This window comes from Falco punctatus (assembly GCF_963210335.1).
Source record: "Falco punctatus genome assembly, chromosome: 12".
Classification (NCBI taxonomy): Eukaryota; Metazoa; Chordata; class Aves; order Falconiformes; family Falconidae; genus Falco; species Falco punctatus.
In genome coordinates this window covers 12677834-12699867 of record NC_137592.1, presented here as the reverse complement: position 1 = coordinate 12699867, position 22034 = coordinate 12677834, and the positions used below count along the sequence as shown (strand labels likewise).

General features: G+C 36.8%; 1 protein-coding gene across 1 annotated transcript in view; it reads right to left on the bottom strand.

Annotated features, from left to right (window-relative positions):
- Positions 1 to 22034, bottom strand: part of TTC27 (tetratricopeptide repeat domain 27) — a 126233-nt gene that overhangs the window by 63598 nt on the left and 40601 nt on the right. Inside the window, exon 9 of the mRNA XM_080408147.1 lies at positions 16060 to 16126. Coding sequence (XP_080264273.1) covers positions 16060 to 16126 — 67 coding nt within the window. The remainder of the gene's footprint in view (positions 1 to 16059; positions 16127 to 22034) is intronic.

Sequence of the window (22034 nt, the reverse complement as noted above, 5' to 3'; positions counted from 1 at the left end):
AATAGCATTCTGTAGCAAGTGGGTAGGTAGATCTTGATAACATCCACTCAAAAGAATCCTCATATTCCATCCTCTTTATCACTATTTCCCCTCCATGGCACTAGTTTTGAGCAGTATCTCTTATTCCTGATATCCACCTTGCAAAGAACAGCTGCTGGGCAATTATTTATGCTAGGTCAGCTTAGAAATCGTGCTGGCTTTTGTGCCATTTCTGTAGTACCTAGGACTCCAAGGAATAAAAAAATCAGCAGGAAAGCTTGGAAGGTAGTCTTCCTGGGTCTGTTTACACAGTCAGTGGTGACAGGAAGGTTCCCTAAAAAGACCATTTTGAACAAGCATCAACCTCCTGACAAAGCCTCTCACCCTTCATGGACTTCATGATGGAAATTAGGTTCCTAGCTTATGCACAGTGGTTACATGCCCAACTGAAGTGCTTACTGCTAATGAATCCTCTAGATAGGTTCTCAATAATTTTATTGTTTCTTCCAGTCTCAAATCTCATTTGGTTCCCCTTGAGTTTGTCATGGGGCTGCAGACGCCTCTGGAATGACTGTTTCATCTGGATGGTGGAAAAGATATGCTCTAGACCAGACTTTCTCTATAGACCACAGATTTCAAAGTGAAAAAACCCTAAGGCGTACATTGCATCCTGCTACAGTTTTTTACTCAATACAAGAACCAAGTTGAGAAACATGTAAATATCTGCACAGGTTTAATCAGTTTCAGTATTATACTAGCTGGTACGCTAGCAATAGATGTAAGGGAATATGAATCAGTAGTCCCATTAATAAAGTGAACGTCTCTTTGAAAAGAAAAAAACAAGTGTACAACTTCCTAATTTCCTCTAAATTAAGAGAATTAGTCATATTTCTGTAGATGGCACTAGAAAAGCCAGTCAAATAAAGTCAGGGGTAATTTGCATTAAGAGGACTGCAAGCTGACTCTTTTCACTGAATGTGTTGGGAAAGGACTATTGAAAACAGAATAATGAGTGATTTTTTGCAAAATAAATGCACCTGCTACTTTCACAAGTTCAACTCTGCCAAAACATTGTGAAGACTATAATGTTATCTGTTCAAAGACACGGTGTTACTATCCTCATTAGAAATATCAATACACTTCAGTATGTCTTCTACCTACCCCTAAAAGAAAGCATTCTTTATTGAAAAAACACCAACAGCTGTTTCTCAGCAACAGAGTAACATTACTCCATATTCACCAGCATCTTTTTCCTTTGTGTAGTCAATATTCAGACTCAGATACAGCTACAAGTCCTGATGGGGAAAAAGGATGACTTCCAAAAGAGAATATCCTCAGACCTCACAGCTTGTTTGTTCATCTTGTTTTCTCTAGCAAAGGCAACATAGGTAACATTCAGGTAAAATGAGGCTGCCTTACCTCTGGTGTTGGTTCTTGTAATTATAATTAGTTAGGAGAACATCCAACTTTCCTTTCCATTCTCCATGACCATCTCATTTAAAACCTGAAGTCATCCCTAGGCCAGCTCTCCTCTGCAGTGATTTTATTTTATTTTTGAAGGACAAGTGAAAAGAAACGTATGCAAGGTCTACATCTGCTGCTTTTACTAACAGATATAAATATGTTGTTCCGTGAAAGGCTGCATCTTTCCTTTTCCCTCCTTCTGCTTCCATGTACACTTCCTCACACACAGAAATACCAACCAAAACTTTAACACTCTCTCTTCCCATGTCCGCTTTTCAGCATGTACAGGGAAATGGTTAAGCATCTGTTAGAAGAATGTTCATGTCCAAAGCTCAGTCCATATCTGTTTCTTCTTCCTTCCCTATAGTCTTTACTTCTGAATACACATCAAGCACTTCCTGAGCTTTCTCTCAAGCTGGATGTTTCTATGGTTTTTCTTAGAAAATCTCCTGTCTCACTCCATAACCCTGTGACTCAGAAACACACAAATACTGCCTGCATTAAGAAAATGAAATTAAAGGGGATCATTTGATGATGATAGGTATACTGGAATCTGATGTCTAGTTAGAAGTAGAAGAAACACAAGCACGTGATGGTTGTCTTTTCAACTAGCTGTGAATGTAGCTCTGCAGATAAAAGTAAAATGGCAGCCTGGTGTCCCCTACATTATACACTTCACAGAGAAAACAGATCAAAGAAAACAAGCACTAGAAAAACATTCCCTTGCAAGGAAAGCCTCATATGGACCACAGAAAAAGCTACACAAAAGGAGTACAAAGATTTACGCTTACTGAAGAATTTTCAGTGGAAACAAAAGACTTCAAGCAAGCTTTGTATGAATTCAGACATAACAAACACAGAAAAGCAAGCTTACATTACCTTGCATGGAACAAAAATAAAACAAAATGTAGGGAGATACTTATATTGAGCTATGAACATGATTCTTTGATTCTGCATAACACAGTTTGTTATTTAACCTGCATGCAGGTATGTAACTACCAGAAACACCCAGGGAAGGAAAAAACCCCAAACCCACCACAATTCAAAGTCATTTTAGAAACGCTGGAAAATTCAACTCAAATTAATTTCTGCTAGGAAAATGTTTAAATGCTTTTTCCCCCCCTTAGGATTTTCTACTTTCTAATAATAGTATAAATATATTATCTGAGTGTCAGATTATATGTTCAGTTCTACTTATACACCCAAACTGCAGAGATATCCTGAATGTCCAAAATTCTATCAATTTTCTTCCACATTAACAGACACCAGTGGGCTCATATTTAGCAAGTTTCTAAGAGCTTAATGGTCTGCAATGATACTAAGTGGTATCCTCTTGTAAGAGTTCAAAAAATAATAATTTTTCATGCTGTTGCTTAAGCTGATTTTTGGGTTGTATTTTGGTTTGTTTTTTCTTTTCATTTTGAGAGACTGCTTCGGTTCAGAAGTAAGTTTTCCTTGGAGGCTCTCAATTTTTTTTCAGGAGAAGGAAGAAACTAGAGAAGAAAAGGAAATGTCATGAAGAAAGAAGATACTGTTTTATTTAAAGGAATCTGCTTCCAATGACTAGCGAAGGGTAAACCACATAAGATATGGCTCCTATTTTCACTTAGAATGGAGTCCAGCCATTATTACTGACACTTGCTCTGCTGTGCCAAACATGTCACTTATTCTGTGTTATGCTGAAACAACTTCAGCCAGATTTGACTGTAGTAGCATTGTCTTTTTAAGGTCTGTGGTTTGGACTTACTCCTGAAACAGCGTAAGTGCAGACTTCCACACCACATCACAGTACTGCATTTATTTCCTAAGGCCCAATCTCAACAGCAATAAATCAGGTTTTTGGATTCAAAAGACTAGACTTTAACTCTTTGGTACCAGTGATAAGGATTTCCCTAGGTATTAAACAACAGTGAATTTCTCCTTTTAACTGCTCAGCCTCAGGAATTTCACCATCTATGCCAAGATTCTGAACACATCATGTGCTCTTTCATTACTATCCTGAAAAACAGAAAAGCACATTAAAGAAATTGCTTTCTGTACAGATAGTAAAACAGTGAATTTAGTTTGAGCATGGCTAGATATAATATTTTAATGATACATAGTTTTAGGACTGTATGCAATGGTACATGCTGTCTGAGGACTTGCAATCTGCTTAGCCTCAAGACAAACAAAGCAAATGACTGAAAAAAAGGGTGAAAGATACAAAATCAGTGCCAATGGAGAATATTTTCTAACTCGTTCCATTCAGACCAGCCATGTGGGAGATGAAACATGTCCTACCCCCTGCTAGGTATTCCCTTGGAAACTACCACAGGAGGCTCTTAAATCCTCTGCCCTGCTTGCTCTACCCCACCCTCAGCCTTGCCTCTCTGACAAGGAGCATTTCTGAAACAGGCAGTGCTATAGGTTAACTTATTCTCTGCTAACAGAAATCTATTCCTTGGGGAGATAGCTTTTTCCATCACTACGTTTTTTCCACAGACTGCCAGTGATGCTTTCTGTTTATTTGGTTTATCATCAGCCTCTGGAAGAATACTGCTTTATGTACTGCTGCTATCTGATGCAGCATAGATTCTTACTCTAACTGAAACTTTTATCTTTACTTTTGCAATGATAACTTTGGAACAAATATCCGTCCATAATAATTATCCTTAAAATACCTTAACTGAATATCTTTCCAGGAAGAGAAGGTAGCAAAAATACCAGTTCTCAGACAGATTTGGAGCACAACTATGAAAATTATACAACACAGTGGAGCTGTAAAAGCTCCCTTTGCATCCTTCAGTAAAAGGCATAAAATTATCTTCTTGAAAAGAATCAATCTAAATGTTTTCATAGTTTCAAAACTTTAAGATTAGTCAATGGCCCAACAAAAATAATTTAACAGTTGCATACAGTTTTTACATTACAACAATTACATTTGTGAACCCATCCTATAATGATGTTAACTCGTCAAAATCAGCTATCACAAGATAGCTGTAACAGGAACAGCCAAAAACATTCAGGAAAAATTATTTGCCTAAAACAGTGAATTATAGTAAGGCTGCCACTGACTTTACTATTAAACTATGTCAGAACAAACTACAGAATTTGTATAAAACTCCTTCACAACCTGCAGTCTGCAAGAACAGCTGTCTGTAGAACAGCAAGGAAAATTCACACAATGCCAGACAGGATTCTACAGGAAGCGTGTCATACCTGGTTTTCCCCTGTTTTGAATGCCAGCATCCACCACAGGAATTCTGCCTACAACAGCATCTACTGTTCAGCAGTCTACATACTGCAATACTTGGTGTTCACAACTAAGTGTAACATGTTGAACAAAAGAGGCAAGCCTCCATTACTGTTTGGTGGGCTAAGCAGCTAGGGACAAAGTCCAGAGATGACACCTTCAGTGAGAGTTTTAGGGCAATCTCAGCGGTGTTTCAGGAAAGAGCATAACAAATATTGATGTTCATTACAAAAATATTTGATTTCTGATTTCTTCCAGTTCTGATTTCACCAGTATAAGTATTCTCTTTAAAGAGCTACTGTTCCCATTACATGCAATACAACCAGGCTGTTGAAGATCACCAGTACCCTGGCTTTAAACCCTATGTGCAAAAGTTTAGTTTCCAGGAGCAAAACAAAGCTGCAGCCACCTTCTTTTCAGAGACTGAAGACACCATGATCCTGAAAGATGACTAACTCCGTAAGTGGCAACCAAAAGTGAGGAAGAAGAGGAATAAAGATAGAGCCAGAAATATGTGAGAAAGAAAGGGGTTATGGAAAATGAAAGCAAGACTGAAAGGAGGCAAAAGCTGGCAAGGGAGGTCTTAGGGAAATGTGTTATGGATGAGTAAACGAAAAGGGAAGCTGACATAGACACAAGTGACTAATATGAAAAAAGTAATGATGAGTGAGACTGCATGAGAAAAAATCCCATCTTGGTGGGCAAAAGTGAGTAACATTCCTAAATCTGACAGGGTTGTGTAGAGAAAAGCTATACTCTGCATATATTTATTAGAGACCAAAGGCAATGTCTGGGATGTGCTTAGACTTGAAAGACATTAAAAGCATGAGCTGTAATGGATTAAGAGTCAAATACAACAGTCCAGTACCTGTCCAGTTACATTATGGACATAAACAACAGCAGTTGTTACAGTAACTGTGAAAACTGGATGAAGAATCATAGAATAGTCTGGTTTGGAAGGGACCTTTAAAGGTCATCTAGTTCAACCCCATTGGAATGAGCAGGGACACCTTCAACTAGATCAGGTTGCTCAGAGTCCTGGTCCAATCTGATCTTGAACGTTTCCAGGGACGGGGCTTCTACTGCCTCTCTGTGACAACCTGGTTCCAGTGTTTCACCACCCTGTTCGTAAAAAATGTCTTCCTTGTATCTAGTCTGAAGAAGCTATAAGAATTTTCCTTAGACAAACAAAAGGGGTGATCTTTTTAGTTATGCACCTCCAAGGTTCACATTTTTCCAGCTCTGTTAGAGATTCAACACACACATAAGCAAACATTTGCCAACTATAGATAAGGGAAAGATACAGAATATACAGACAAATAAATACACACACTGCAGTTCTCACAAAATAAACTCTAGGATGAAAAATATGGCCTACGATTAAATGACCTGTTTGCTTTATGAATCTTACTACTAAGCTATTAAACAGCTCCAAACTGTGCAAGATGTTTGAAACAAAAAAGCCACAATTTTCTAAACATATCTCCTTCCTTTATTCTAAAACTCAAAGGGTTTCACCAACATATATTAAACTGAAAAGCAAAGAGAGCCTACTCAGTTACAGCCAATGATAAAAACCAAACCAGGCACAATACTAACTTGGGGGAATGCAAATGCATGTGCTGTTCCTCTCCATCTGTGGTAATTTTAAAAATTTTACAGTGTAGAAAAAAACCTTTCACAATCTATTTATAGAAATCTGTAAAAGTTATTTCCTCTCTCATCTTTTGTCTAGACTAGATAGAAGTCATTGTATAATGTGTTGGCCAACATATTCTGACAAAGTACTGAAGAAAAATCTAGCTGACAAAAGGCATGAAGTCTTTCAAGAAAAAAAGCCCAAGCTCCAATTTAATTAATGCAAGACACGCTTAAGGATGTCTTAAAGATCTTAAAGACAGAGACAAGGCAGTAAAATCTTCTAAATACATCAGACTACACCAACTAACATCTAGTGTCATGATTTTTATTTCAGTTCAGAAAAGGCCTCTATTTTCAGCTTCACAGCCTGAAAAATGTTAAATAGTGTAAATATTTTTAAAATGTTTTTGCAAATTGAATCAAATAGAACATTTAAACATCTTAATGGCATTTATTTCAATAGTTTTCATAACTAACAGCTCTACTCGCCATGATTAATACAGCCAAACCAAACATGTCAGAAGTATTTATGCCATACTATATTATCATATATGCTAAGCGTATAAATTATACACAGAAGAAAAGTCTGAATTTTCTCACAGTACTCATGAGATTCATTTACGATATACACTGCATGAACAATCCACTAAATGAGCTGGCATTGTTTCTATTTCCTGATGCAATGAACTAGCCTTCATAAAGAGAATATGAACCTTTCCTGTTCATGTATTTGCACATCTGGAAATTAGCTTTCATAAGGGTCACAAACACTCCATGCACATTATCTTATGACATTTTATTGCATATTTGATGTTACAAATAATTATTAAGAATAACACTCTGTTTATCAGTATGTAATCTATCCCAGTAAAAACGTATTTCTGGAAGGAAAAAAAAAAAGCTGAGTGATGGGGTCTGCTGGCAAGAATACATGCATTTCCCCCCTCCTTTAGTCATAACGTACTGTTTAGTACGTGATCAGTACTAGAATTCAAGTATTCTGTAAATACAAGTAAAATAAAAGTGCATACAACCTCCATGCAAATGTATTTAAATGTTTCACAAATTAGTTTAATCTTAACATTTTAGTTTCTGGTCAACAGCACTTGAAAATTCTACTTTACTATTTAAATTTGCTTTTAATAAGAGAGACAAATGGAAATATTGTAGAAATACCAGATTCAGAGTTGCTTAACCTTTGCCCTTCTGTAACACAGATGACACCATGCTTTCCCACAACATACTGAAGCCAACTACTTATACAAGGGCAGCACACTGGGCAGAAACATACCCAGGATCACTGCTGAACAGAATGGGATTTACTCAACGAGGACAGCTAAGCATGTAAATGGCTATTTTGCTGAACCTAAGCTATAAGGGTTTGTTTAGGAAATTTTTTTTGAAATTTTTCAAAATTTTTCAAAAATAGGTAAAAATCCCCTTTACATCTCCTTTCAAAAGCCCGTGGTTTATAGACTTAGAGCTTGGTTAAACATAATTTCCCCCCCAAAGTTTAAACTGACCATCAATAAATCCCCAGAAGAAAATACCAATTACAAATCCCTTCCAGTAACTTGGCTGCCTAATACTTCAAAACTAAAAAGACCAAAGAGAAAAAAGAAAATAAAATAATTTCAACCCTATTTTGGGGGGAATAGAGAAAGAAATCAATGAAGAAGCAGGGTAAGATAGATGTATTTCTTATCGAGTTCATCATATGTTTTTCCCAAAGCAGCTAGAATAGAAAAATAGCTAGACTTGACTGCACCTGTTTTTCTTTTAAAAAAGAACAACAAAACAGTGACATTTTGGTTATGATAAATGAATCAAAGAGTATCAGATTTGCACACATCAGACATCTGGGGAGGGGGGAGAAAGAGAGACATAGTTCATGACTACAATCAAGGACTATGGCATTCTAATCAAACCTATCCTAAATTGCATAATAAGTCAAAAAATTCTGTTACTTTTTCAGTGTTTCATTGTTAATATAGAATAGAAAGAATGTTTGGGGTGCTGATATGAGAAATGTTCTACTTCCAGTCCAAACTACAGACATGATATTAACACAGAAAATTAAACTCAGTTGCTTAGAGACAGAAGCAAGTTGACCAGCAAACAAGAATTCAACCACCTTAATTTTTTCAAATGCTATGGAACAAACAATACTAGAATAATACTTGAAATGTTGGGTTAGGAAAAAGAAAAAAGAAGGGACAATACTAAAACTAGACGGAAGAGATTAGAACAAGATATTAGGGCAGCTAAATAAACCTTAAGAATAATTCTTCACATACAGTAAAAGGGAGACTTGGATTTACCCCTGTTTAGTTCATGTGCCCCCTCCCCAGCCAAAGAGGCAGATCAGTAGAATATAAATCACTAGAAGTGACTGCTAGTACTGATAACTTATGAATCATACTGATCATCAGAATATTGTCAAAAACAGAATATCAAACACTACACAGTGTAGTAAAAATGTCTTATTTCCTTCAGATGATACCTCACGACAGCATTTTGTTGAATATGGGGTTTAATTTAATCTTGTTGCAATGAAATCTTCCTCGTTGAAGTAAATTATAATAGTTATAACTTGTGAAGGACACAACAGGGGGAAGGGAAGCCTGCGACATGTCATCTGGCTGTCAGAGAGGTTGCTAGAAGAAGTAAGTGAGCTGCTGATAGATAAAGAGGAAGAAGGAGGGGGAGAAGAAAGGCTGCTGTGGGAAAAAATGTTACTAACTGTCATCAAATTTGCCTCCTTAACTTCTCAAACCCTTAGACAGGCAAATAATATATTAATATTTAAACATGATCTTCATGTTCTTTTACCACTGCAGTTTCAGTGAGACCACTAAAATCTATTGCTTGACTAATTCTGTGCAGATTATACGAAACAGCAGACTATTCTAGAAAGGAAAGGCTATCCCAAATTTCTTTCTGCTCAGAAATGCACACAATAAATCAGGAATCATCTCCTATAAGATATGATGCAAGCAGAGCTGTGGATCCCATGGACTCGGGGAGGAATGTAGACCACAGAGGAGAATCAAGTTGAAAGGGATAAAAGTGTCAATTATGTTGAAATCTGGCATTTTGTGAAGTAAAACAACTTCAAACAGACTGTTACTTAATCCCAGTTTTGGAATGGAATGCAGGCTACCCCCCTGCCCTGCAACACATGTACTACAGCACCCACTGACTTTACCCTAAAATAGCTAAATGCATACACAGCAGCAAAAAAATGGACAAGACTAAATTGATTTCTTATCCACAATACATCATAAGTACCAGCCACTTTGTGAATAAACTTCCAAGAAAACTAGTTGAGTCTTTGCACATGATACTCCAGCTGAAAGTGGCAGCTTCTCTTTTGCTATACTCAATCTGATTTCCCAGTAACGTGTGATGGGCCAGAAAGCATACATGCATTGAATTAGCAAGTGTTTAGATCCTGACATTCCTGGAAAATGATTCAGACTCTTGAATAAAAGTGCTTAGAAGGAAAAAAAGAAAGCAAAAAAGAATAGAATAGCTTTGGATTCATTTACTTTCAAAAAAAGTCTTACTAGTACTAGCAGGGCTTTGCTGTGAGAAAGTCTTTGCAGTGTTACAATCTTGTAACCAACAGGCTATTCAAAATGGGCAACACAGCTTAGAAAAGAAGTGAAAGAGACTTTTTATAAAGCCACGAAAGTTACAGCAGTACAGACACATGGCACTTTTAATGAGCTTTTCAATACTCTTGCCGGTTATAAAACATAAAGAAAACTGCAGCCATTTTCTCAGCAGAGAAAAATGCACTGCTTTTATTTAAGCTATATAAACAAATTCTCTTTAGAAACCAAATGGGCATGTTGGTTTTATAGAGATTTTTGATAGGAAGGCTTAACATTAACGATATCATATGCCATGATTTGATATTAAAGTGCCATACAAAAGATGAGAAAAACAAAGCATTCCCATTTCCACCTTCCACTCTCTCCACCCAAAGCCCCCTTCCTACAGTGAAAAGCAGAAAAAGTGTTCATATTTGCATACACACAAACACTCTTGATAAAATGTGCACTACAATTCTTTGCTGTGATTTTCAAAGGTACCATACAACATCAATTTCTATTACACTCAATAAATGCCCACTTCTGAATAAACAAATAAATAAATAAAATCTGTCCAACCATTCTCAAATTCCTTACTAAAAACAGTCTGTTATGGAATCAGCAGCTCAACACAGTGGGAAAACAAAAGATATCAGTCATTCCTATCTGATCCATATTTGGAATACACAGTATTCCTTGGATTTTGACAGACTCCCTCCACATCATCCTAGTCCTTGATACCTTGGTATCTTGCATGGCATAATTGGAACAATTTCAGAATGAATAGGTATTTTTGTTAGAAGACTTGAATAATTTTTTTAGTTTTGTACTCTGAGCAAAATAAAAGCTATTACACTTTTTTTTTTTCCTCTTTAAGAAAGACATCCTCACCTGCTCAAAGTGTCAATAGACAGAAGAGCTGCCAGAGCTTCCTTCTCCTGGTTTTCACCACTTAATAAAGAAACCAACGCTGTACTCTCCATAAATGATAGGAGTCTCAGGAGTATAAGAAACCAATGCAGCTAAATTTTCCGCGATCCCTCATCTTTCCTTTCTCATCTTCTGTGGATATCAAACGATACAAATACGGGGCTGAGATGTGGGAAGCACAAAGCAAGAGGCTTCTCTTCCAGTTTCTGGATACTTTTTCTCCTCAGTCCCCTGCAGGTTAACTGTTGCTACCATTCAAAGTCCCTTGATCACAACATACTAAAAGGGGAAAAAAGTAATATTCTCCCACACTGGGCTAAGTGCTTATCACATTTACCACAAAGCTGATTTCTCCTGGACAAAGCGAGCTAGGACAGATGGAAGGGGTAACGTTAAAAACCAGCTGCAGCTCCTTAATCCTGGGTATTCAGTTGGAGTGTCCTATTAGACCACAAAACACTGAATTGCCTACCCAATATGTAAACTCTAAGCTATAGTATAAGCTTTCTATAAAGCTGTAAGAACTTGTATTGCAGTCTAATCTTATGGTTTTTTTTAAAAAATATTTTTTCTCTTTTGTAAGACAAAAATGCAAGACTATCCAGTATTTAATCCTTCTCCTATTTTCCTGCAAGAACTGCAAAGTCTTAAAATTAAAACATAACGGAAGATTTACCAGTTCTTACATAGAGCTTTCATGCATTCCTGGAACTCTCTTACATTTCAGAAATACTTTTTAGTTTCCTGTTCTAAAGTTTATGTTCACATGATGGACATCTTTTATAAAGTAATTAAAAAAAATATTTTAAAAAAAGATACTGAAATATCATGTACATTTGTATAAGTGTTGTTCATTTAATCTCCCTTTTGGTATATTGCCTTAACTGCATTTCCTATTCAAAATAAAGTAAACAGCAAATATTTAATAGAAGTTACCGTAAGACCTTATTTTTGCTCATTTACAAGGAGGATTTTTTTTCCTAAAAATAATTTGGGCCACTGATATACAGAGATCTGTGATGCATTTGTAAAATTCTAGTGAAAAACTTCTGCCCAGTATAAAACCCAACAGAGTTCACATTTTTATTTTTATATTAAAACCAATCCATTGAAATTGAAAATGGGATAAGGAAGCATATTTAGTCTTTGTAACACTAACTTGGGCAGCTGGAAGTAAACTAAGCTACACAACCTCAATGTGAAAGCAGTACTAAATTAGTTCTTGGGTTTCTTGCATCGTATACTTCCCACTTCCTATACAGAAAGCTCTGAGGAAAGAAGTTTATTGTAAGGAAGAAAGTACTAATTCTAGCAGAGAAGCACTGGGTTTCACTACTGGTTTACTGTCCCCCTTTTGCTCTTGTAAAAAAGGCTTTGAAATGCAACATTCAGTTAGCTAAACCAGAAAGTTTGCCAAATAATGTATGCATAACTGTGTCGCTGAAGTAGCTTGTGTGATATTTGAATTCTAAATAGGATCTTCGCTTTCTTAGGAGTCCAAGTGCTTACCATAATAGAGTTAATTAAAAACATAACTGTTTCCCTGAACCTTTATGCATGAGAAAAAGCATATTTAATTCCCCTTAAAATTAAATGTTTAATTGTGTTTATTCTGAAGTGCATGTGAGCTACATCTTATGTAAAAATATCAAATCAACAATTTAACTATAAGCAGAAAAAAAATCAAATGTATCTGATTTCACCTATACATTAACAGCTTAAAAGTTGAAATATTACGCTGATAGGTGAACAGATTTGACTAGAACACTTCAAGCACTGAAGTCCAAATTATTGTATCAAGAGGAGCTATCCCTGCCAATGAGACTAAACGCATAAATACACAGGATTTGATACACCCCCACACCTTGGTTCAAAAATTAGCAATACTAGAAGTGATTCTTAGTTGCAAGGTTAGCACTTCTAGGACAATGGCAACTATTCCCAAGCAACTTCAGTAAATGAAAAGCAGCAATCCTTTTGTATTTGACTGCAGTCACCAAGTAGTGACTAATAGTGACTTAGTGCTATTTTTAGGACTATAAGCTATGTTGTTTCAAAAAAATAATAAAATAATAAATCTAGTAATTTTCAACTTCTACAGACATAAAAGGGAGTTTAGAATGCCTGTTTGCCAAACTACACCTAGTATGAGGCAGGACCACATCATCTACTTGAGTTTACTTTGATCATCCTTTCCATCTCATACTAGCTGGACCTTAATTCTCTCTGCTCAAGAGAAACTGCAGGTCACATGCCGTTGTTTTGCAATATCCAAAGCAAGAGAATCTCTTTACAATTCACTATTAAAAACACCTTACAATGTCTCCAGTTTCCTAAGATATCTTGAAATGCCTTCCTTTCTTCAGAAAACATAAATTTCAGCAGATATCAGATGAATGCATGACAACCATCTAACCAGCCTGCAGATTTAGGAATCCACATGTAGGCTGAGAAGATGCCTGCTCACACACACACACGCACAGCAGTTTAAATGATGCTTAAGAAATTACTCATTTGCCTGTTCCAGTAGGTAGTACCAAAGCTTGGTAAATACCTTAAATATAAGTAGTAATGTTTGCGGCGCCACTTATTTATTCAGCTAGCAGACACCACAAGAACCAAGGCTGTGTTAACATTCATGCTGCCAGGGAGAACAGCAATGGATTTGCTTGCCTCAGCGGTTCAGAACTAAGGTGCAAAAGAGCTCAGATATTTTATTATGAAATTCTGCAGTGACTATTCACAATTTCAGGCTCAGGTACAAATTCAAAAGATGCCTTTATTGAAAAGAAATTATATAAGCTAGTATCTGATTCCCAGTTCAGTTTCCAGCAAAAGTCTGCAATGGTAAGATTACAATTCATACGTGTTCTTGTTTGTGTCTTGCATGCACAGGTCAAAAGATCAAGAGCAAAAATAATTGTAAGATTAAATGGTGTCCCTACACCCAGTTAACTTGGAAACATTAAGCAAAAGTTTAAAATAGCACTATTCTGATATTGAAATTTATTATTTTCTCTAGTTTTTAGGTAACCAGCTGCCTCAAGTCACTGCTATCCACTGAATTCTGCATGATTTCTCGTGTTCTTTTATTGCTATAGACTCTTCTTTTTTGCTACTCAGAGCACAAAGTGATAGGGAAACCTACACATATCTTTCAGCTGTGTTTCTTTGGAGATCTGTCCTGATAGTGGCTGATCATCTTACAAGGGTGAAGCAAGCTGCAGCTGAACTAGCAGCTCTATAAAAAGATAAATAAATGGATGAAAATATAAGCTCCCCAAGAGTCACTACAATAAATATTTAAGGGGCAAGTTCATCAGTTGTTCTGTGATTTTTGAGGAATCAGCCACTAGATGGCAGAAAAATGCAGTTTAATTTTCATATCATTATGAAGAATTCACCTAACAGATCTCTTACATCTCAGATAACAGGTAATATGATCTGTCATGCAATGTCAGATAAAAGATGACAGTAAATCTGATTATATTTCTTGCCTTGCATATGTGCTACCTTGACTTTTTCTCCTCTGCTGTGAAACGCGAAGAACATTTAAATGTTTGAAAACTCAAGTGTTAAAACAGCTAAACCCCACCCCTAGTTACATTGCTCTGGAAAAACAGGAAAATACAGGAGTAGGGTCAACCTTGTTAGAGATATTCTGTTATCACAATTTCACTCCATTTAATAATAAAAGGATAGAATATATGGGTAAGTTATTTCAGGCTTCAGGTATACAATAGCTGCTTTTCCACCAAAGAATTATGCAAACAATAAGAGGTAGTGGGAAGAATGTAGCAGGAAGTATAGAAAAAAAGTCCAGGGAGTGTGACAGGAAATAAAATATCAGAAGCAAAATTCTGCGTTTTCACAGAAGACCCTCAATTGAAAATATATTAACATCAAAATGGCAGGGTTTTTTAAAAATGAAATTATACGCACATGTTGAAATGTCATTCATTTGCATTAACATTATTTTTTTAAAAAAAGATTATACTGTAATAGTTTAGCTTTTTTTAAGAAAAACTTGCAGTACTCAGTTCACCATTTTTTTTCATTCCTACAGCCTTTTCTATGTGTGCATTTCCTAACTTTGTACATATTCATTCTTTCTGTAAGTTTTTTTTTTCCCTCCTTTTTATTGATCACCATTCTTTAATACCCTTATTGGGTACTTGAATTACTACAACATGAGGTGAGAGTGGACAGTCTCATGTTTTGTACATTTCCATTTTTTGCAGATTGAACTCCCTTTTACCACCACAAAAAACCCCCAACCAAACACTACCATAGTTATTCTTTGATTACTGTCCATAGTCCTTTCACATAACTACAGGTTTCAGTAATAAAATTCTAGCTCAACTGAAATCAAATGGATCTGCATACTCTTAACAAGAATTTACCTTTTCAGATGGTGCTACCATAGCAAAAGGGTCTTAGACTACAAAAGGCTTGGGTAGGAGAGCAAGCCCTCTTTACTGTACCAAAGCTGAAGTCTGACATTGTGGAGAGTAAGCAAAAAAGGCAATATAATCACTGGCCTTTCCTCCTCCACGCCTGCCTGCTGCCCCCCCCCCCCCCCCACACACACAAATACTGCTGAAAACCACAAAAGCAGAAAACATCAAGGAGGGAAGTGAATTCTATTTTGAGTTGAGTAAAAAAGGTTACATTGAAAAAGCACTGATATAGAATTTTCCAGACTTCTTTGGAAGCTACAGAATTGTTTTACAGCAAATCAGCCATTGAACTGGAAAGATGCATGTCTAAGCAGAACATCTGATACATAGACTGTCTAAATCTGACAGAATAAAGCTGAAATTCCTTTTGAACTCCACTTAAACACTGTTCAAAGAGCAGCACTTTCAACATTAGTGCCCTAGGAAGTGTTTGCTGTAAAAATGCATGGTTTAATATTACACTATAATTCATAGTTAACAAAAATTGAAACAGACACGTAAAAAAGTGTTTTGTGTGTGTTTTCAGGTGAAATTAAATTTTTAGATTTCAAGCTTATCCTGACGATGACAATGGCTCTAAATTGGGTTGAACTTCAGCATTAGTTTAATTTCTTGAAATAAGAAAAAAAGTTAAGAGATGACGGAGTGCTAGAAGAAATTCAGTTTACAGTTTCATGATTAATGTGATTGGCAGGTTACTGTTTGGTGCTTAAGTGAAAACATGTTTACTAAGAAGTCCAGATAAATTACTTACTGAAGTAAAAGCCAGAAGTTCCTCTTCAGTTAATTTGTGTATTGGATTGTTCTTTTGGAAGTCTATACTGTAAAGAAAAAGGAGTAAGATATAACAATGCTGACTTAATCTTTAGAATACCAACATGCAGAACACATTTTTCAAACCTGCAGAAATCTAAAGGACATTCTAGAAAACTGTTACAATGACAAATGTGAGTATGCTATGTGCAGAAGGCAGCCTAGCTCTACGAGCAGTCACAGAAAAAAAGAACCATTTAGGGGACCAAGATATTTTGGTAGTACCTTTCCAATACCATTCTAAATTGAAACATCTTACTCAGCATAAGCTTATAGAAAAAGTTTTACAAATCCTAAAAAGTTTTAAATCCATTCTCTGTTTTTACAGAGGTCTGTTTTTTGTTAATGTTCTGTGACTAATTGAACACAGATTCTGCAAAGCAAAAATCCACTAATGCTTGAAAAGTGCTGAAGGGTATTCTCAAACACACACCCTCGTTCTAGTCACCCAAGGAACAAGACCAGAGAGGCCCATCTCTCAGTAACTGGTATTACCACTGCCTTGTACACCAAGGGGGAAAACCAGAAGAGCAGAGAGAAATGAGAATTAAAATTATTTTATTCACAGTTGGGTATGTTTACAGAGATAATAAAGAAATTGGGCTTACACCTCCACATGGGTGGATGCTCTCCTGTCCTAAGCCAGGACAACAGCCCATCAATGTTTACAAACATACTACAAGAGGTACTTTCAAGTGGCAGAAAGAGCAGCAAGGGTACAATTCAAGCTCCTCGTGAAAATAAAAAAAAAAACCAAAAAATAATCAAGTGAAAATATATACTAAATCATACCACAGATATGCTTCATCACCACCAAACCTATATAATGGCAATATAAACAAGTGTAAATTTATTGCACTATTCCTTGAACTTTTTAGCAGGCTTCATATTTTAGGTTAAAATTACAAGGATAGTATATTAATTGTGATGATAGTTACAGATTGAAATTATGCTCCCTACATTAGGTATCTTACTTCGGAGACAAGACTTCGACTCAAGCTAACTTTTTCCCTGCTATTTTGTTAATTCTTCTTTGTACATATGATACAAATGCCATTACAGAAATAACAGTCAAACTTTGATTAAAACCTTATTACTAGCCACAAGAAGGTGGTACAGAATAGAGGCTGCCTGTTGAAAACTCCGTTATCTCTGAAAGGCCATGGTGATCAAGAGAGGTTCCTGAGGACTGACAGAAAGCAAACGTCACTCCTACCTTCAGCAAGAGCAAGAAGGAAGATCCAGGTTAGCCTTACATCATCCCTTGGAAACAGTATGAAGCAAATTCTCCTTGTATGCATTTCCTAACACATGGAGGGAGTGTCAGTACAGACCCACCAAGGGGAAGTCATGCTTGACCAACCTGATAACCTCCATCATGACATAACTGGTTTGGTAGACTTGGGGAGAGCAGGGGAGATTGCCTGGACTTCAGTAAGGCTCCCAGTATCTCCTGTAAGATCCTCTTAAAGAAGCTGATGAGCAGACAGTGAGGTGGACTGAAAATTCAGCTGAACAGGTAGGCCCAGAATGTTGTGATCAGCAGTACAAAGTGGAGTTGGAAGCCAGTAACTAGTGGTGTACCCCAGGGCTCAATACAGTGTCCAATACTGTTCAACATCTTTATTAAGAATCTGGGTGAAGGGGCAGAGTGTACCCCTAGCAAGTTTGCTGACAGCACAAGACCAAGTCCTGACCTTACTTGAGCAGAAGGTTGGACAAGATGATCTCCAGCAGTTCCCTCCAACACTAACCAACCTGCGAGATGAAGGACAAGAAGGTGACAGAGCAGTCTGCATGCATTTAGGTAGAAGAAATCACGCTTGACTAACCAGATAGCTTTCCATGATGAGGTGACTAGATTGGTGGACTTTACCTTGAGTTTGGAAAGGTGCTTGACAGCCTTGCATAACATACTCAAACTGATGAGATGTGGACGAGGTAAATGTACAGCATGGTGGACTGAAAACTAGATGGACCACCAGTCTCAAAGGATTATGACAAGCAGCATGAAGCCCAGCTGGAGGCCAGTGACTAGTGGTGCATCCCAGGGATCAAATAACGTCTAACATGTTCATTAATGACCTTGATGATGGGACAGAATGCAAAGTCCTGCAATTGGGAAGGAATAGGCCCATGCACCAGTACAGACTGGAGGCAGAAAAGGACCTGAGGTCCTGCTGAAAACCAAGCCAGAAATGCACCCTTGCAGCAATGTCATCCAAAGCCTCCTGGGCTGCATTAGGAAGAGCGCTGCCAGCAGGTCGAGAGAGGTGATCCTCCCCCTCTACTCAGTGCTGGTGAAATCACTCCTGAAGTACTGTCACCAGCTGTGGGCTCCTCAGATCAAGAGAGATGTCTACATATTGGAGCAAGCCCAGCAAAGGGCCACAAATTAAGATAGCAAAGCATCCGACATCCAAGGAGAGGGTGAGAAAGTTGGGATGGTTTAACCTGGAGAAGAGAAGGCTCAGGGGGATCTTATCAATGTGTATAAATATCTGATAGCAGTGGTGCCCAATGAAAGGACAAGAAACAACAGGCACAATCTGAAATCCAGCAGATTTCATTAAAAAAAGTAAGCAAAATCTTCATTAATGTGAGGATGCTAAAGCAAAAGGGGTTACCCAGAGAGGTTGTGGTGTATCCATCCTTGGAGACAGTCAAGGCCCAATTGAACATGGCCGTAAACAACCTGCTCCAGTTGACCGTTTCAGGCAGGGAAGTTGAACTAGATGGCTAGAAATCCCCTTCAACCTCAGCAATTACATTTTCATTTAATGGTACTTGCAGTTTACATTTTTCAGCTTTATGTTTTATTAACAGAAGGAAGAACAGTCTACTTATTACTGAAAGCTAGAAATAAGCTGATTTTTTTTACATTGTACTGAAAAATTTCTCTCTACATTGTGCATGTTATCACGACACTAATCTTTCTTGCCATCCTAGTCCAACTACCTCATGTAGAATACAGAAAAATTTGTTGGTTTTGTAAGGTTTTTTCCCCATAAACTCAGACAAAAAAATTGAGTTTCCTTTTTCTTACTGAAGAATAACAGATGTAACATTTATGCTGTGTCCAGGACATACTATAGGCTCTGAGGAACCACTAGAAGATGTGACTAATAAGCTTACATTGTCTTCATACCTGAGTATACTTAATGAGATTATATGTAAGCTGTGAGAGTAGAAAGGAGACAGAACAGAGAAAAGTTTGAGAAATGCAGTAATGTGCAGTTTATTTACTATGACTATCCCAAATGAAGTAAGAATCTTCTTTTCAGTAGAGATCCTTCCTCTGCCTTCAAGTGTTTACAGCCTAAAATGGTCAAGACAGAAAAGGTAAAACACATGGATTTCCTTTTGGTAAATTCTACCAAGGTGTAGCATGAACACATTTTGAAACTTTTTAATGTTATATTGCTTTTCACTTTTAAGTTCTCTCCCCCATCACTTGCTTATCTGCCAGCTGTGAGAAAAGGCCAGAATGTCTGATGTGTTTTGTTTTTTCCTCTAAAGAAAAGACATGATAAACTATGAAGACATAATAAAAGAATTCCAAGAGTAAGCAGCAAAGCGCTCAAGATAGGAAAAAGGAAAACTGATGCCATTCAAGCACTCTCATCCCTTTTATCTTTGCATGCTTACAAAAAGAAACATAATTATTATTATGTGCAGCAGTACCAAGCCTCCTTCCTGGTGGCATAGGTCTCTTCCAAATTCCACTCCCGTTACATGAGGGAACAGAGAAAACGAAACACAGGAAGAGAAGGTTCTCTCCAGAGAGCATTGCTTCAGCATTGCTACAATGGCCGTTCTTTGGGTACCACCAATATTCATCAAACTAGAGCAGCCTAGGAATGAGTACAGATGAAATATTCAGGAAATTAAAGGATGAGTTTGAAGCAAATTTCACTCTGCCAACGCAAACACCGTTTGCTCAGAGGACTGCAGCCAAATACAGGTAGGCTGAGAGACAGAGTAAAAGCATAATTACGCTCCCTTCTGAGATTCAATTTCCTCTTTCTATTAGGAGATAAGATCCCTTTTCCCGTCTTTTTGTAACTTAAAGAGATCTACTCTTTAATAGTGCTTTTCTTGATGCTTTCCTATCAAACTTTCCCCAAAATTTCTGAAGGGTGGAGCAACAACGACACAACTATAAAACCTCACCAAACTAAAAAAAGTCAATATGCAGTGAATTTTCTAAATGTATTTAAAACAAAAAAGCTATCACAGAAAGTAAACGGTATATGGGAGCTACTCATTAAAATGGTAACAGCTACAATTGTTATATAAGTTACATAATTAAGAATCTGAAAGCATACCAGGTTTTGAGCTGATGATTATTCATAGCAACATAAATCAAAAGAATAAAATGGACGTATTTTCAAAAAACCACTGAGAGATTTGTTTGCAAGTACAAACATCTGTGTGAACTGACATAAACATTAGCAGGTTGCTTAAACCTGAACTGAAATTATATAACTGCAGTTCTTTTAAGGTTCAAGGTTTCATGAAAAGGTTTTTTTCACCTGATAATCATCTTCTGATTAATCAGCCAACTAGCTTTATCCTGTTACAACACAAGTACCTAATAAAGCAAATTGGGTGGGTGGATAGGTGAGAGAGGAAAGGCATTACTGACCACAATTTTTAAAAAAAGTTTTTCACATTATTGTAGGGAAGAACATGACCAGAGTAGCCAAAACACAATTTCTACAGTGGAAGAAAAGCTTGAGAGTTCCTCCAACTCTTCTTCCTGCTCTACAAACCTCTAACTTACAGTTTGCATGTTTATGCAAATGTTTATGCAGTCTGTTTCTAAAGACACCCATGACAGAGGTTCCACACATGCTTCATAATTTATGCTGATGTTTTGTAATACCATTAGCTTGAGCAAGCTGTGTGAATATGGCTGCAAAGAAATACCAATTATGCTTTTGGTCGACTATTGATGAGAAATGCCTTTGAAAACCAAGGAAAGGCCTTGACATCACCTTTTATTCTTGTTATGTTCAGTAAAGTTGGCCTCTGTCAATATGGAAAGCTAACTATAATTCCTCCTTCCTGATTTAACTTGTGTGATTCTGAATCTTGGTGAAGAGACCAGTTGAAGAAAAGTTTAACAATTATTATGTAATGCATTTTACCCCACCTTCCCACAAGAAAAACACGATGTTGTTGGTGAGCTTTTTTGAAAGTTTTAGACAACACCGCTAGTAAACAATCCTGATATATACATCACCATCTTTTCCTTCCTTGGGAAAATTTTTCACGAAAACAGAAAGTAATAAAGAATTTCTCTGCTTCAGTTACTTCTTTTCTTGTCCAATGTCAGCTGCTAGCAGAAATACGTACAGTTAGCTTGAGGTAGTCAACTAAAGTCACTAAACATTAGTCACTAATGCAAATGTGACTTCAGGTGAAAAATAACAAGTTTCTATCCATAGGGGAAAAATAGAAAGTAATAAAGACAGCAAAACTTTAAAATACTGTAACAAGAACACCACAGCAGCTAGGCAACCAGAATGTTAAGTGACATGGCCATAGCTTTTGAAAAGCATGGGCAAACCAAGGGACAGTTAAATTTTTACACAAGTGGAACTTATCTTTCAGCATCCTAAAGCTATATTGATTCAAGTAGAAAGGATTAGTCCTTTCCTTATTCTAGATAGATTTTTGTCACAGCTTTTTGAAGCTTATAGATGCAGTTCTTCCAGACCAAAGCAGTGTTAAAATAGGTCCCTAATTTCCATTTCTCCTGCATCCATGTAAAATGCTTTGACACGTAAACACAGGAATGCAAACCTTGAAATATAGCAGAAAAATTAAACTGTTGTAATGATTTTCCATACTGAATCAAATAAAATTTGAAACTGTATTTGAAATCTGAATCTAGAGTAGAACTGTAGC